The sequence below is a fragment of the Macrotis lagotis genome, chromosome 7, assembly GCF_037893015.1.
Source record: "Macrotis lagotis isolate mMagLag1 chromosome 7, bilby.v1.9.chrom.fasta, whole genome shotgun sequence".
Lineage (NCBI taxonomy): Eukaryota > Metazoa > Chordata > Mammalia > Peramelemorphia > Peramelidae > Macrotis > Macrotis lagotis.
The window spans coordinates 204,367,702-204,384,291 of NC_133664.1; the positions used below are offsets into that span (position 1 = coordinate 204,367,702).

At 35.8% G+C, this 16,590-nt stretch overlaps 1 protein-coding gene across 1 annotated transcript in view; it reads left to right on the top strand.

Moving 5' to 3' along the window:
- The window catches only part of HEBP1 (heme binding protein 1), a 48,798-nt gene extending 43,069 nt beyond the window's left edge, over window positions 1–5,729 (top strand). Inside the window, exon 4 of the mRNA XM_074194550.1 lies at window positions 5,260–5,729. Within this exon, the coding sequence (XP_074050651.1) occupies window positions 5,260–5,431 (172 nt within the window). The 3' untranslated portion in view covers window positions 5,432–5,729. The remainder of the gene's footprint in view (window positions 1–5,259) is intronic.
- The last annotated feature ends 10,861 nt before the right edge of the window (window positions 5,730–16,590 follow it).

Here is a 16,590-nt window from a genome sequence, read left to right on the forward strand (position 1 = left end):
GGATATTGGGAATATAGTCCTAAGCTTTTCTGTGCAGGAACTTGTGTCTGATTCCTGGTTTATTCCTAGCCAATATGTTGACTAAGCAGTCCAGCATTTGCTAGGCATAGGTTTGTTTCCTCCTTTATGTCTAGGCTCTGCCTATGCAGTGGTTTATTCCTAATCCAGTCCTGTCTTTTGCCCCAGTGTTCCTAGGATTCAGATATCATCTGGGGATAGAATCCTCCCTGATGGCTTGCTATCTAGCTGCCAGGAACTGTGCTGTTGTCTAGTTGGCAGGATCTGTATTGCACACAAATATAAGCCTCTGAATGACTTACCCCCTCTCCAATCTAGCTGGCTTTACTTTCCCTTTCCCCTGAAGAGACAGACTTTCCCTGAAGATCCACCATGGTGTCTACAGTTGAAAACTTGTTTTGATTTTTTTTTGATGGGATCTGTAGTTTTAATGTCTGTGTAGAGGCTTCATTTAACATTGAATAGGGAAAAACTCTAGGAGCATGCTAGTTTCACACTGCCATTTTAGCTCCATCCTTCCCATTAATTCTTTTTTTTATGTTTTTGCAAGGCAAACGGGGTTAAGTGGCTTGCCCAAGGCCACACAGCTAGGTAATTATTAAGTGTCTGAGACTGGATTTGAACCCAGGTACTCCTGACTCCGGGGCTGGTGCTTTATCCACTACGCCACCTAGCCGCCCCCTCCCATTAATTCGTAATCCCTTTTTTTGAATAAAAAAACTAGATAGAGGTCTGACTTTGGAAACAGGAGGATGGGAGATCAAATCCAGCCTTTGACACTTACTAGCTTACTAGCAAGTTACTTAACCCTGAACACTTCAAATTCAGGACCATCTCCAGTCATTGTCCTGATTCATATCTGACCACTGGACCCAGATAGTTCTGGAGGAGAAAATGAGGCTGGTGACTTAGCAAAGCATCCTCCTCACTCAAATCCAGTTCATGTGCTTGTCATGGCATCACCTCCCTGATGTCATGGTCTTCATCAAAAATGAAGGACAAGCACTATTACTTCTCCCATGAAGACTTTCCTGACTACTATGGCCCACAGTGATATAAACCTTTCAATAATCCTATTATGTCTGTTCCAGTTCTTTTGACATTTAATCATGGAATCACTTTAACCTCCTAACTAAATTGAATGTTCCATGAGGAGAGGTATGAAATCTTGTACTTTTTTTTTTGGTTATTGTGCCTTGTTACAGCCTTGTTACAGAGTGGGTAAAAATAAAAATTTCTTGATTTTATATATATATATGAAGAATTAGCATTGGACTGGTTGATTTAAAGAAGCATAGTTAAAGAAACTTGGGATCACAGATTCAGAAAATGAAGGGATCTGAGAGATCACCTAGCCCAATTCACTCAAGGATACACAAGTAGGAAGTATTAGGGTTGCAATTTCAACAAGGTTTGGGATTTGAGTCAAAGTTTTCTAACTCTCAGTTCAATTTCCTTTCCATTGTGTCATGCTATCTCCATTACATTTCTCTTTTTTTAGCTTTTTTTTTTTACTCCTCTCCTTGGTTCTTACAGCCATTGACCTATAACTTCCTCTAATTATTGTCACTTTTCTCTTTTTGTATCTCAGCAATACTTGTCTTAACTTTCTCTTTTTAGTCAATCATTTAGCTTTTGTGTTTCCAAAATCTATGACTTGTATGTTCTTCCTTAGTTTCCTTGGTCACTGATTTATTTGTTACTCACATTGGATTATGACATTGGCTCAAGGGAAGTAGAATGACCCATGAGAACATCTTTGAAGGAGATTTATAGACTTGTTAACCAGGCATCGATAATAATACCCTGTGATTTATATATGTATATACTTATGTAGATTTTTTTTAGGAATTCAAAGAACTTTATAGGCATTATCTAATTTATTCTCAAAACATCTTCACTAATTAGGAAAAAAAGCAGGTGCTCTATTATTCCCATTTTACACACTGGAAGCTGAGGCAGAAAGGGGTAAAATTACTTGTACAAGATCATCATAAGCTGAGTCAGTAGCACAAGTGGGTCTTCTTTCATGTACAAGTACTGAATGATGTTTATGCAACTTCCTGCTGCTTTCAAGGATTGCTGGATTGCATTTGGAAGCCAGTATTGTAAGGAGCAGGGCTTTTTGTTGGTTAGCAATTAGTAGATAGCATGCTTGTGAAGTGGAGTCATAAGGAATTTCTACATTCTTAAGGAGAGGTAGCCTGCTTTGCTAAACTTAGAGACAGGAAGACCTGAGTTCACATCATGCTTTTGATACTTAGCAACTGTGTGACCCTGGGCAAATCTTTTAACATCTATAAGACTTAAATACTTCCATAAGACTTAGTTTCTAAATTATAGAGAAGTGGGATCTGAGGTAGCTGAGGAAATTTCTGCATTGTGGTGGAATAAAATTGTGGATCCTTTATTTATGCAAACAATATCCAGCCCAGAGACAAATTTTAAAAGTCCTATTGATAACATGTTCATAATATGGCTATGAGAATCCTAACATGTAAATTCCAAGAAGCTGTTCAGTGAGGAAAAATCAGAGCCAGAAATGATTGTTGTTGAAATGTTTAAATAATTTCCTTTCTATCTGGATTTTATCACATTCTGCTTTGATCATTAAGCATATAAATGCTTGACAATTGATATATAGATATATATGTTAATATATAGATATATATGTTAATATATAGATATATGTTAATATATAGATATATATGTTAATTGATAATTACTAGATGGTATTTTTTGTGAACATGAGTTTACTATGTTATAAAAATTATATTTTAAATCAACTTCATAATAATAAATAGCATTTTTTAAAAAATTCTCCACCAAAATTCTTCTCTGATATTTCTTCAGAGAATAAAGGTAAATTTGAGTTCTTGAAGACCTTGCTAAGAGGAATTGAATTCTTCTAAGTGGAAAAGGCTTGAATCTAGAGATTTGGACCATTGGGGGCTAGTTTCTGAGAGTTTATTTCAGCTTAATATAAGGAAGGACTTTCTAAAAATTAGGGCTATCTGGAAATCAATTGAGTTTCTCATAATGTTTGTCCTTTATTTTTGAAAAAGACCACAACCTCATGGAGGTGATGCCATGACAAGCACATAAATTGGATTTGAGCAAGGGGGTGTTGTGCTAAGTCACCAGCCTCACTTTCTCCTCTACAGCCATCTGGGTCCAGTGACCAGATATGAATCAGGACAACTGCAAAGTTAAGTGACTTGCCCAAGGTCACACAGCTAGTAAGAGTCAAATGTCTGAGGCCAGATTCAAACTCCTGTCCTTCTGACTCGAAGGCCAGTGCTTTATCCCCTGTGCCACTTAGCTACCCCAATATGATATGAGTTTATCCATGGCTGAAAGTGTTCAGATAGAACCTGAGCAGCTGTTTTTCAGATATCTTAGAGAATGTGAACCATCAGGCATCCTTTGAACTAGATGTCCTTTGAAGTCTTATCCAGCTTTGAATTGTTGGTGTGATTGTTGGTACAGTATTTCCAGTGTTTTACATTAACTTTGGGTTAGTGTACTCTCCCTTAAGAACCACCTAAACCATTTAGGCTCATTTTTCTCATCTTATTTCATAAATAAATATGAATATCAACTTGCTCCTCAACCACTACATTTCTTGTATTTGCCTTCTCTTCACTGAAGGGGAAATCATCTTAATTATATACATATATATGCCACTGGATATGGATATTCTCTCCTTTGAGGATGAATGGCATTTTACCCAATAGGATCATATATTTAGGAGTAGAAGAAACATTCCTGGTCATCTAGTCTATTCCTTTTCAGTTAGAAGTTAGTGTAAATAAAAATATAAATTTTTTTCTGATTCAGATTCAAGGCCATTTGAAATCTGTGGAGCCCAGATTAATAACCCCCTGCTCTAAGCCTTTTTCCATTTTAAGAGTAAATTGAGGGGCAGCTAGGTGGTGCAGTGGATAGAGCACCAGCCCTGGAGTCAGGAGTACCTGAGTTCAAATGTGACCTCAGACACTTAATAATTACCTAGTTGTGTGGCCTTGGGTAAGCCACTTAACCCCATTTGCCTTGCAAAATCCTAAAAAAAAAAAAAAGAGTAAATTGAGCTATCCATCCCTCACTTGTTAACAACCTGTCTTATTTTCTGATTCTGTATTTCCTCAGTGATGACATGAATGTGGGTCATCCTTAGAAATATACTATAGTCACTTACATTCACTATACATCTTTCCATTGCTCCTTGGGTCACTCACAATCTAATTTCTCAGAGACTATATTCCAAGATTACCAATCATGTTAAAATAATGAATTCCCTTAATGATGAAATATTGAGTGTTTTCATATGCCCCATAATCAAATTGTTGAGTTCTTACAAAAATGACTAACTACTTGTAAAAGGGCAAGCATGAACTCCACCAAAAATAATGCATCTGTCTAGAATTTGCTCAGTGTGAATGGATTTTTGAGTCATTAAAAACTCATCAGAAATACAAATTTCTCCTTATTCCTTTGAGAGTTGTTCAGAAGTAGGCAGAATCTTACAGCTGATATGATAAACTTAGGTCAGTGGAAAGAATTTAAAATAGGAGATGGGTAAAGAGCAGTAATAATCAGAAAGGGAAGGTTTCAACTTACCTTATTTTCCTAATATTTTGGTCACAAAACCAATTCAGGAAATGTCCTTGTATGAGGCATTAGTATAAATTATTTTCCTCATTCTTTATGGAGAGTGTACTCTAAAGCATCTATAGAACCTTAATTAATGACTATATTCAAATTGCATAGGTTCTTTTTTAAAAGAAATGAATTACCATCTATAAACCTAGGTGATTGAACAAATGACCCCAAGGTCCCTGCCAGATGTTAATCCATGATTCTAGAGCTAATGGTGAAAGAAATCTTAGCTGTTAAGTTCCCACATATAATAAAAGGGATAATTTGGTCCTGTAGACATTACAGTTCTAGGTTCACTTCCCTCAGCTGTTTCTCTTTACTTAGTATATATATAGCTGGCTGGGGAAAAGAGGCAGAGAAGGAAGAAGAGATGAGCTAGAAGTCTAAAAGGAGACTGATCAGTGAGTTCAACCAAGACCCTGACAAAAAATCCTGACAGCTTCCTATAGAATTTTGGGAGGTTCATGTCCCATATTTTTCTGAAAAAAAATAGCAAAGCATGAGCCTAGATCCCTCCTCCCTTGGTTGTCAGAGATGGGAAATGCCATTTCTTAACCTAGTCTCATCATTTTCCTCCCACAGGCAGTTTGGTGGTTATGCGAAAGAAGTTGATTATGTGTCACAAGCAGCCCAGCTACGCTCAGCCCTGGAAGGGACAGTAAACTACCAGACTGATTCCTACTTCTGTGCTGGATATGACCCTCCCATGAAACCTTATGGAAGACGTAATGAAGTCTGGCTGGTTAAAAAATGAGTTAATGACTCACCAGACTGCAGTCTTACAGGAAATGGGCTCTTAAAGTTAGCTTAATGGTCAAAATTTTTACTGGAGATTAAAACTCTGAAAGGGGAATGTATAACTTTCTGCCAAGTCAGTACAATATTGTATTCTTCCAGGCCTTTGGGATTTGGTTTTTATTTTTTGCGTTTGAGATTTCCTTTCTCTGGGTGGGACATTGTATGACTAAAATAAATAGCATTCTTGTGATTAAATTGAATATCACATTGACTTGTCTATAATAAGCACTTAATAAATGTTTGTTATTATTGAATTGAAATGATTTAGGAAGTTCTGTGGTAAACAAGTTATTTTTTCCCATTACTAACTATGTCAAAGGAAGAATAAAATGAAAACTGCCTTTAAAAATATATATCTATTAAATATTGTATTTTTATGATTGATAAATACTCTCTGTAGTTGTACTGAGCTTTTTTTTTCCCTTGCCACAGTTTTTACAGATGCTTTGGCTTTGAAAGAATCTGAAAAATAAGGGACCTGAACTTTTTTTATAAATATTTTATTTTGAGTTTTACAATTTCCCCCCTATTCTTGCTTCCCTCCCCCCACCCCCACCCCACAGAAGGTATTCGGTTAGGGGCTTGAACTCTTAAAAGAAAATCTCATTGCACAACTAATAGTTGTATGATCTTCAAGTAAAGTGGAGAATGTGGTATCAATAATTATTCTGTGATATTGAAGAACCAACAAGTGGGAAATATGCCTCTTCATAGGCACCATCATCCAATTCTATCATGGGAGGAGATATCACAATTCAATTAGGTGGCATAGTGATTAGAGTGCTGGCCCTGGAATCAGAATGTTCTGAATTCAAATCCAGACTAACTTTGTCATGCTATACCAGTCACTTAACCTTATGTCTTCCAGTTTCCTCACCCATGAAATCTAGATAATGGTAGTACTTACCTCACAGGATTGTTGGGAAAACAATATGATATTTTAAAAGTATTTTATAAACTTAAATCAGTATAAATATGTTAGCTATTCTTATTCTTCTTATCATCATTATTATATAGAACCAAAATTATTTCTGCCATGAAGACTAGGCATTGTACAGAGTAAGTGATTTCATTCAGTCAAACATTGTTAACAGTTAAATGAATGCTATCACCCTATTAAGTCCCTCATTTCTTCATACCTAGACTAATTCAATGGTCTGATCCTTCTGTCTTCAGCCTTTCTACTTCAGCCTGCCAGATTTATCACTGCCAAATTCATCTTCCTTAATACAAACTTTGGATAGGGGCAGCTAGGCGGCACAGTGGATAGAGCACCAGCCCTGGAGTCAGGAGGATCTGAGTTCAAATCCAGCCTCAGACACTTAATAATCACCTAGCTGTGTGACCTTGGGCCAGTCACTTAACCCTATTGCATTGCCAAAAAAAAAAGATATGCTTTGGATCATCACAGAATCTCAAAATTAGTTTGTTTGTTTTTAGGTTTTTGCAAGGCAAATGGGGTTAAGTGGCTTGACCAAGGCCACACAGCTAGGTAATTATTAAGTGTCTGAGACCTGATTTGAACTCACATACTCCTGACTCCAAAGCCGGTGCTCTATCCACTACGCCACTTAGCCGCCCTGAGAATCTTAAAATTAGAAGCAACCTCAGAGCTATCTTATCCATCCTGTAACCAAATAAGAATTCCCTTTACAACATACTTTATAAACGAGGATAACTCCATTATGAATTAAAGCATTAATTTATTTACTCAATAAGCATTTATTGTGTTTACTATATCACTTTCTAGTTACTATGTAAGCTTTCTATGCTTACTATTTAATGGACAACAAGGATACAAGATTTAGCCATCCCCTGCTATTTAACGCCTTCTATTTGGGAAAATAAATACATGTAACAATTTTAAATTGTTACCAGGTCCAACTTGTCTGGGTTCTGGCTTAAAAAGAGACACAAAGTCTACATCCACAGATATAAATCCATAGCATCCTGTCCCCTAAAGAGATGTCCAGATCTTTTTCTCATACTTTGGCTCTGGTGAAAATCACTTAAAGTTTAGATTTGGCTAATGCATAGAGTCTTTCCAAAAAATCGTAAGTTAAAATGTATTCAAGGTACAACATAAATCAGGTATGAAGCTCATTTTATTTCATTTATACAGAAGAAATGCTTATTTAAAAAAAAGAATCAGCAACTTGAATTGACAATCACTCAAATGAGTAGCATTGTCTGATAATTACTGTTCTACTTTCAATAAATCGATGCTTAAAACATCAAAATAAAAAGCATTTTAAAGATGCTAAAAAGTCATTTCATAGCAGTATGTCTCAGACTCCAGTGGTAGAATGGGCTTTCTTTTATAGCTTCGAAACCAATCTGAAACCTACAGAAAAATAATCAGGGCAGGAATTCCATACAAAGGGGAATCCACAGTTCTGTCACTCTGGGCCAGGAGATCTACTCAGCTTACTTATAATTATTGAGTCTAGTAATAGGATGTTTATTTTTATTTTTATATTTATTTCATTAAGAATTTCCCAATTACATATAAAAATTTAATTTTTAAAAATTTAAAAATTAAAATTCCAAATACTGCCCCTCCTTCTCCTCTTTCCTCCTTGAAAAGGCAAACAATCTGATATCAATTATATGTGTGAAGTCATGCAACAATTTACTGTTGCTCAGACCTAAACTCAGGTCAAGTACTTGCAAAGATCAGACCAAAGGAGGAGCTATCACACTTTGCCCTGGAAGGCTGAAAGCTTGTAGGTCTTGAGTCTAAACCTGAGGCATCCTTGAGATCCTGGAATAACAAAATGCTTCCCAAGAAATTAGCAACAAAACCAGCCCAAACCTTTCCTCCAGAAGTACACAAAACCTTGATCAAACATCAAGTCCATAGTAAAGAAGACTAAGCAAACAAAGAATCCTACCATATAAAGCAATTATGGTGACAAGGACACTCAAGATAAAATCCAGACGAGAAAGACTCCAAAAAAAATACCTCAATGCAAAACATAGCTTGAGCACAAATTCAACTAGAATTGCAAGAAAGATGAAGCAAGAATTTTTAAATAGAGTTCCAAAAATGTTTTTGTAAGTGAAGTAACAGTGTTGGGGGAAAATGGAAAAGAAATGAGAGCTATAAAAAAATTGGAAATTAAGAGGTTAACACATAAGGTACAAAAACCTTGCAATATTAACAAATTTCATGAAAATTAGATTGGAGTAAGAGACAAATAAGTATGAGACAGTCAATATAACACAAAGCCAGTATTGACATACAAAGCCAAAAGACTTAAAAAGATACAAGAAAATGTATTTCATAGCAAGACAACTGACCTAGATAAGAACTTGAGGAGAGAACATTTTAAGACTCATTGGACTACGTGAACATGATGATCAAAATAAAAGCCTAGACATATTTCAAAAAATCTTAAAGGAAAACTGTCCAGATCTCTCAGAACTAAAGAGCAAAATTGAAATAGAAAGAATCCACAGGTCACCTCCGAAAAGAAATCCCCAAGTGAAAACTCCTAAAAACATTATAAGCAAAATCCCAATTTCCAGGTCAAAGAATAAATGTTCCAAGCTGCCAGAAAGGAAGGTTTCAATTCCCAGGGAGTTGAAATCAGTATTAATACATGACTTAGCAGTCATCGCTTTAAAGAAAAGAGAGTTTGAAATAAGATATTCGAAAATACAGAGGATATAGGATTATGATCCAGAATAATTTATCCAGCAAATGCCCAGTCCAGTGAGTCATTAGCTCATTTTTTAACCAGCCAGACTTCATTACATCTTCCATGAGGTTTCATGGGAAGTCATATCCAGTACAGAAGTAGGAATCGATCTGGAAGTTTACTGTCCCTTCCAGAGGATTACTTGGCTAATGTAGAGCCAATCCTCTGGAAAATAGGGTGAATGGATTTTTAGTGAAATAGAGATCTTCCAGGCCTTCCTGATGAAAAGATAAGAACTGAATAGAAGTTTTGAAGTTCAAACACAATTGTTAAAAGACACCTAAAAGGGGCGGCTAGGTGGCTCAGTAAATAGAGCACCGGCCCTGGAGTCAGGAGTACCTGAGTTCAAATCTGACCTGAGACACTTAATAATTACCTAGCTGTGTGGCCTTGGCCAAGCCACTTTAACCCCATTGCCTTGCAAAAACTTAAAAAAAAAAGACACCTAAAAGACAAACATGAATGAACAATTATAAGGAGCTAAAAAAGGATAAACTACATACATCCAAATATAAATTATAAGATGATACATGTGTCCCCTTCACAACCCTGTCTTCATCAGGAGTCAGAAAGGGAGTCTGATTAGATAAGGAATAGGAATAATTTTTTGTCTCTTCATCTTAAGAGAAGAATGGAAAGAGAAGAGAAAGAAAATAAAGATTAAGGAACATTATCTCACATGATCAGAATAATTATCTCACACAATGTACAAGTAAACATCTGTACAAAAAAAAGGAGGTAGGAGTGACTGGATGATACTTTAATCTCTCTCTCATCTAAACTAGTTGGTTAGATGGTTGGTTAGTTCTTATTCTTCCTTATGGAAGAAGAGCAAAATAATATCACTATGCTTGAGATTATAATTATAAATTATAAAATATATAAATATAATATAATATATTTATAAATTATAAATTATAATATATCCTACTGTGACTGATCAGACCAATATGAGCTCAGAATGTTCTACCACAAATTGGGCACAAATAGTCCATGTGAACACCTGGGGTGGATAGTCTAAACTTATGGATGTCATGTTTCCTTTGAGCTGTTTCAATTCTGCCTTTCTCATAGAGTACAGCATCTTCATTGATGAGGGTACACCATGCTGGGTGGTCCTGTGCCAGTGTCTCCCATGCTGTGCAGTCAATTCTAAAGTTCTTCAATAAGTCATTCAGGATGGCTCAGCATCACTTCTTCTGATCCCCTTGTGAGCATTTGCCTTGCATGAGTTCTCCATAAAATAGTTTTTTTTGGCAAGCATATGTTTGACATTCTAACAATGCGTCTAGCCCATTGTAGTTGCATTCTCTGATAATATTGGAATGCTAGGCAATTTAATTCGAGAAAGGACCAAGTGTCTGGTATCTTCTCCTGCCAAGTGATCTGACAATTAAAATGGAAGCAATTCAGTTTCCTGACATAGCACCAGTAGACTGTCCAAGTTTCACAGGCATATAGCAATGAAGTCAGAACAACAGCTCTGTAGGCATTCAGTTTAGTAGTCAGTCTAATACCTCTTCTCTTACATACTTTCTTTTGGAGTCTCCCAAATACTGAGCCAGCTCTGGCAATGTGAGTGTCAACCTCATTGGCAATGTGTATCTCCCTGGAAAGATACAGCCAAGGTAAGTGAACTTGTCCACAGTATTCACAACTTCTCCATTTGCTGTAATCATTGATTCCACATATGGATGGTGTGGTGCTGGCTGATGGAACATCAGTGTTTTCTTGATGTTAATTATTAGTTCAAAATTAGCCCAAGAAACAGAGAATTTGATCCATACTTTGTTGCATCTCAGTTTCAGAGGCTATAGTGAGTGCACAATCATCTGCAAAGAGAAGAGCATGCTCCAACACTTTCCACTTTGGTCTTAGCTTGTAGCTTTTTCAAGTTGAAGAATTTGCCATCGGTGTGGTAGCTGACTTTGAGGCCATGTTCATACTCATTGAAGGTGTTTGATAACATGGTTGAAAACATCATGCTATAAAGTATGGGAGCAAAGACACATCTTTCTTTTAGTCCATTGGTGAGTGGGAAATCTTGAGAGCTTGTCCACTATTCAGAACCTGGGCATGCATGCCATATGAAATTGCATTTACTCATCTGGACCAAGAACACTTGCAAACACCAAGACTGATTTAATGAAAATGATGGAGAAATACAGAAACTGCTAAATGAAAAACAAGAACTCCACAGGGTTTACCAACAGGATAGTTCATCTATTTCTAAAAAGGCAGCATTTAATTCCATCAAAAGTAAAGTCCAAGTGAAGCTTAGAGAGTTGTAGGACTCTTGACTCAGGAAGAAGGCAGATGAAATTCAATTTTATGCAGACAGTAACAAACTAAAATCCTTTTATGATGCCCTGAAGGCTATTTATGGCCAAAGACATATAGTAGATCTCAGCTACTCAGTGCTGATGGATCCACACTGATTAATGATAGGAACACCATCCTAGAGAAATGGACTGAACACTTCTAAAGTGTTCTTTAACAGACCACCATCAATCAATGCAAAAGCCATTGACCATTTACCTCAAGTTGAAGTCAGTCAGTCCCTATCTGAAGCAGCAACTAAAGAAGAGGTTTTGAATGCCATTAGGCTCCTTTCAAGTGGCAAAGGACTCGATGCTGAGATCTACAAGGTGGGGGGGAGCATTGTTCATCCAAAAAGTAATTGGAATTTTCCAGGTTATGAAGAGGTTATCTTCCAAGAATTCAAGGATGCCTCCATTTTCCATCTCTATAAAGGTAAAGGCAATAGATTATCCTGTGACAACCACAGGGGTATTTCTCTTTTAGTCATTGCTGGTAAGATTCTTGTCAGAGTCCTTCTCAATAGTCTGATACTTCACCCAGAAGTTGGTCACCTCCCTGAGAGCCAGTGTGGCTTCAGAAAGAGTAGAGAAACAGTTGATATGATGTTTGCTGCCCGAAAACTCCAGGGAAAATGCCAAGAACAGAACAGAGGTCTGTATACAACATTTGTAGATCTGACCAAGGCCTTTGATACCATCAGTTGTGAGGGTTTATGAAAAATTATGTCAAAATTTTGTTGCCTGGAGAAGTTCATCAGTATTGTATGTCTGAATTGGTCAAAGAAAGGAAGAATATATAAAAACACTGAGTTGGGTATAGAATGACATTCCATTCAATAGAAAAACAGGTGGGAGAAGGGAGAAGAAAGAATTAGAAGGAAAAGTAGATTAAGGGAGGAATTAGTCCTAAGCAAAACAAGCTCTAAGGATATACAAAAGCATTTCTAATTCTTCTAACAATTTGAAGGAATGGGAATCTGAAGAACTGCCCATAAATTGTGGAATGATTGAATGAATAAATTATGGTATATTAATAAGTTAGAATAGCATTTTTCCAAAAGAAATTATGAAGGGGATGGTTTCAGAGAAACTTGGAACTTATATGAACTGGTGCAGAGTGAAGTGAATGGAACCAAGAAAATAATTTATGCAATGACAAGACAAATAATTTTGAAAGAATTTGAAAGACTCTAACCACCAACAATGATTAAAGAGGAGTCATGATGAAATGAGCTACCAGCCTCCTGATAGAAAGGTGAAGGACTCAAACTGCAGAAGGAGTCATATTTTTTGAAGATGATCAGTGTATTAATTTTTTTGCTTAACTATACTTGTTTATAATAAGGATTTGTTTTTATTTTGTCCTCAATTTGAAGGAAAGGGTTGGGGAGAAAGAATTTTTGGTGTTTGAAAAAATAAAATATAATTTTTAAAAATAGTGATTGAAACAATCACAAGCAGGACATTGGTAAAAAGAATTTTTAAAAAATATTGAAGAGATTATGAGAGGACTAATATACTATTTTTTGTAAGGCAATGGGATTAAGTGACTTGCCCCAGGTCATACAATTAGTAAGCATCAAGTATTTGAAGTTGGATTTGAACTCAGTTCCTCCTGTTTTATCCACTGCATCACTAGCTGTCCCACTAACACTCTATTGATGGGTCCATGAATTGGATCAATTATCTCAGAATATAATTTGATTACATACAGTCACCATACCATACAAACCCTTTGACCAATAAAATTACTATGTGTACTGAGGAGATCAGAGATGGGGGAAAGGGCCCATATAGAGGTGGGATTCAGCCAATTCACACCAATTCAGTAGAACTGTTAACAAATTTTACATTGAGTTTGGCAAACTGGTTGTTAATTTATTTTAATCCCACCATGGGTCCTATAATGTACAAGAATATTTATAACAATTCTTTTTGTTATAACACACTCATAAAAAGAAACTTGTCCCTTTGGTGTGTCTTTTTTTTCCCTCACTTTATAATGGAATTACAATCAACTTTTCATTCATCTAAGGCAATATTCAGTCTGTTTGGTCTCATTCTCTGTTGCCCCTTGGCTTCAAAAAGAATCACCGAAGTAGAGTGCAGTTGTATGTGTGTATGTATATATGTGTATTTGTATCTGTCCTTGGATAGGTGGCCCAAATTTCCTGCCAAAGCAGCAAGAAAGAATAATCCTGCAATATCATTAAATAAAATAATAATAATAATAATTAATGCCTTGTACTACCCCTTTTATCTATGGACTTTGTAGGCATTAACTCATTAATACTTAAGTCATTTGGAAGAACATGCTTAGAATGCATAGAAATTAGGAGGAAGATTCCTCATGACTAATTGGAAAGGAAACTGGTTCCATGTCCTCCTTTTGGGAAAAAAGGGGTCAAAAAAAGGTCTATCATAGAAGTTCTGTCTTAGAAAGATGATGTAGAAATGCAAGTCTTCCTACTGTCATTCTAATAATGTTCCTAACCATTCATGGGCCAGAGGGTTTAAATTCTGATAATTGAATTTTTTAAAACTTATCTTTTAAATAGATCAACAGATCTATCTAGGAGGAAAAGTAAGACTTTCTACTATGGTCATTTGTGTGTGTAGTGTATATATATATATATATATATATATATATATATATATATATATATATACAAACAAATAAATAAATATATTTGTGTATATAGAAATTATGTGTATGTATATATATATATATATATATATATATATATAGTTTGTTTCTTCCATCCCAAATGGAAGTATAATTACATTGGACAATTAGGTAGTGCAATTAGAGTGCTGGGCCTGAAGTCAAGAAGATTTATGTTCATGAAATCTGGTCTCAGAAACTTACCAAACTTACCTGGACAAATCACTTAACCTTGTTTATTTTAATTTCCTCATATGTAAAATGATCTGGAGAAGGAGATGGCAAACCATTCCAGGATCTTTGCCAAGAAAACCCCAAGTGGGGATATGAAGAGTCAGATATTACTGAAAAAATGATAGAACAAAAACAATGATTAATAATAAAAGAAAACTGGAAGGGGGGTGACCAATGACCCTTCTACTTTTTTCTAGATTTTGGAAGAAAACAAGGAACTTTTATTCAGTTAGAAAACCCCTCAAAGCAAAGTAAAGATTCAGAAAGACTTCTATGGAGTACCATCCATTATTGTTCATATACAAAACAGTTCTTAGAAAGAGAATGGATAGGCTATGGTGAACTGTGAGCAGCACTAATGAAATCATTTTTATTCATTAGTAATGAGTATAAAGTCATAGAGTTGGATCCAAAAATTAAATTGTACAGAATGGAAGAGAGAATATTTTTAACAAAAACATTGTGAAGCAAGGTCAAGGACTTAGTGAACTGTGAATTCAATATCAATCATCAATGAGAGTTTAAAATTTCCTCCATAGTAAGCAATCATGACCTTTAGAAGGATTTTAAGAAAAGAAATGTGATAAGACATATGAATAAAGTTAGTCTGTTTGAATGATGAAAGATGACTTCAATGTAGACTGGATAAAACTGTTAGACTGTTGTTATCATTCAATTAAATGGTAGGGAAAGCTTATAGTCATTGATGGAGGCAGCAGGAAATCCAGAGCAGGAAATGAATGAGGAATAGTAGATTAGACATAGAACTAACAGAACTTAGTATCCACAACAATGAGCACAAAAATTTTCCTGTATCTTTCCTAATGAGTTTATATCCCCTCCCCTAATGTCTCATGCTTTTGTTTGAACATCTCATAGAGTTGCAGTGCATGACTGTATTCTAGCATAAAGAATGGCACGACAACCCCTCTACATACTCTATATTTATCTTTCTCTGAGCCTTTTCTTTTGCTATTTTCATGCCTGGATTTCCTTCCCCTTAGCTGTAGAATTCCTATTCATCCTAGAAAATTCTTTCACATGCTACCTCCTCCATGAAGTCTTCCATGATTTTCCTCAGTTGGTCATGAGGGAAACCTTGTTCATGCCTTTCTTATATTTTATCCTATATAATAGTTGTCACAGAAACAAAACTGCATATCACGTTCAGGATTATATTTGTTAGTCACACTTGCTTGTTTCATGCAGACATGAGCAGAGTTTCTTAGACCAACATAGTGATAAGATGGAATTTTTAACAACCAACAAGATCAAGTAGTTTTTATGAATTCTCAACATTAATCAAGGTAATTATTTCAGTTGAAACACCTATGTGTTAGCACCTATGCTACAAATCAGTGTAGAATTGTTTTGATGAAGTAAACTCTTTGTAGTATTAATGGAGCAGCACATGGCACATACTCTCAAGGATCCTCTGATGTGGGACCTTAACACTTTGCAACTCTTAAAAAAACCTGTTTTTTTAGCTATTACAGTTTTAATTGTAATAAGTGCTTTCCTCTGCTTCTTTCTATTAGTGTGGACAAAATGAATATTGGCTACTACTATGCTCCTGCATAGTTATTTCATTGAGCCACAACATCCCAGTTAGATGGGAGCTCAGAGACCATAGGATCCAAATTATACCTGAACAAGGTTACATTTGCAACATTCATAATCATTGGTCATGCATCCTTTCTTGAAAACTTTTAGTGAGGGGTAACCATCTACTTGCCAAAGCAACTTATTTCATTTCCAGATAGCTATATTTATTTTTGGAAGTTTTAACTGAAATCAGTTTCTCTACAACTTTTGCCCATCATCTTTTGTTCTGCCCTTCAAAGCCAAGCAAAACAAATCTATTCATTCTTCCAAATAGCAGCCAACTCTCAGGTACCCCTCTGCTTCAAGCTAAACCCATCCCCACTTTCTTTAACTGAAAATCACACGATGAGGCCTTAAGTCCTCTCATCATCTACAGAATGCTCTCTAGTTTATCAACAGTTTTCTTATAATGTTGCATTCAACTCTAAAAGCAATATTTCGGATGTGGTCCAATCCAGGATGAGTATACAGACACTACATCACTTCATTCTGAACACTCTGTCCCTCTTAGTCCAGTCTAACATTGCAATAGCAACTGGAGTTATTTTTCACTGTTGATTTACATCTAATTGGCATGTAGCCCATT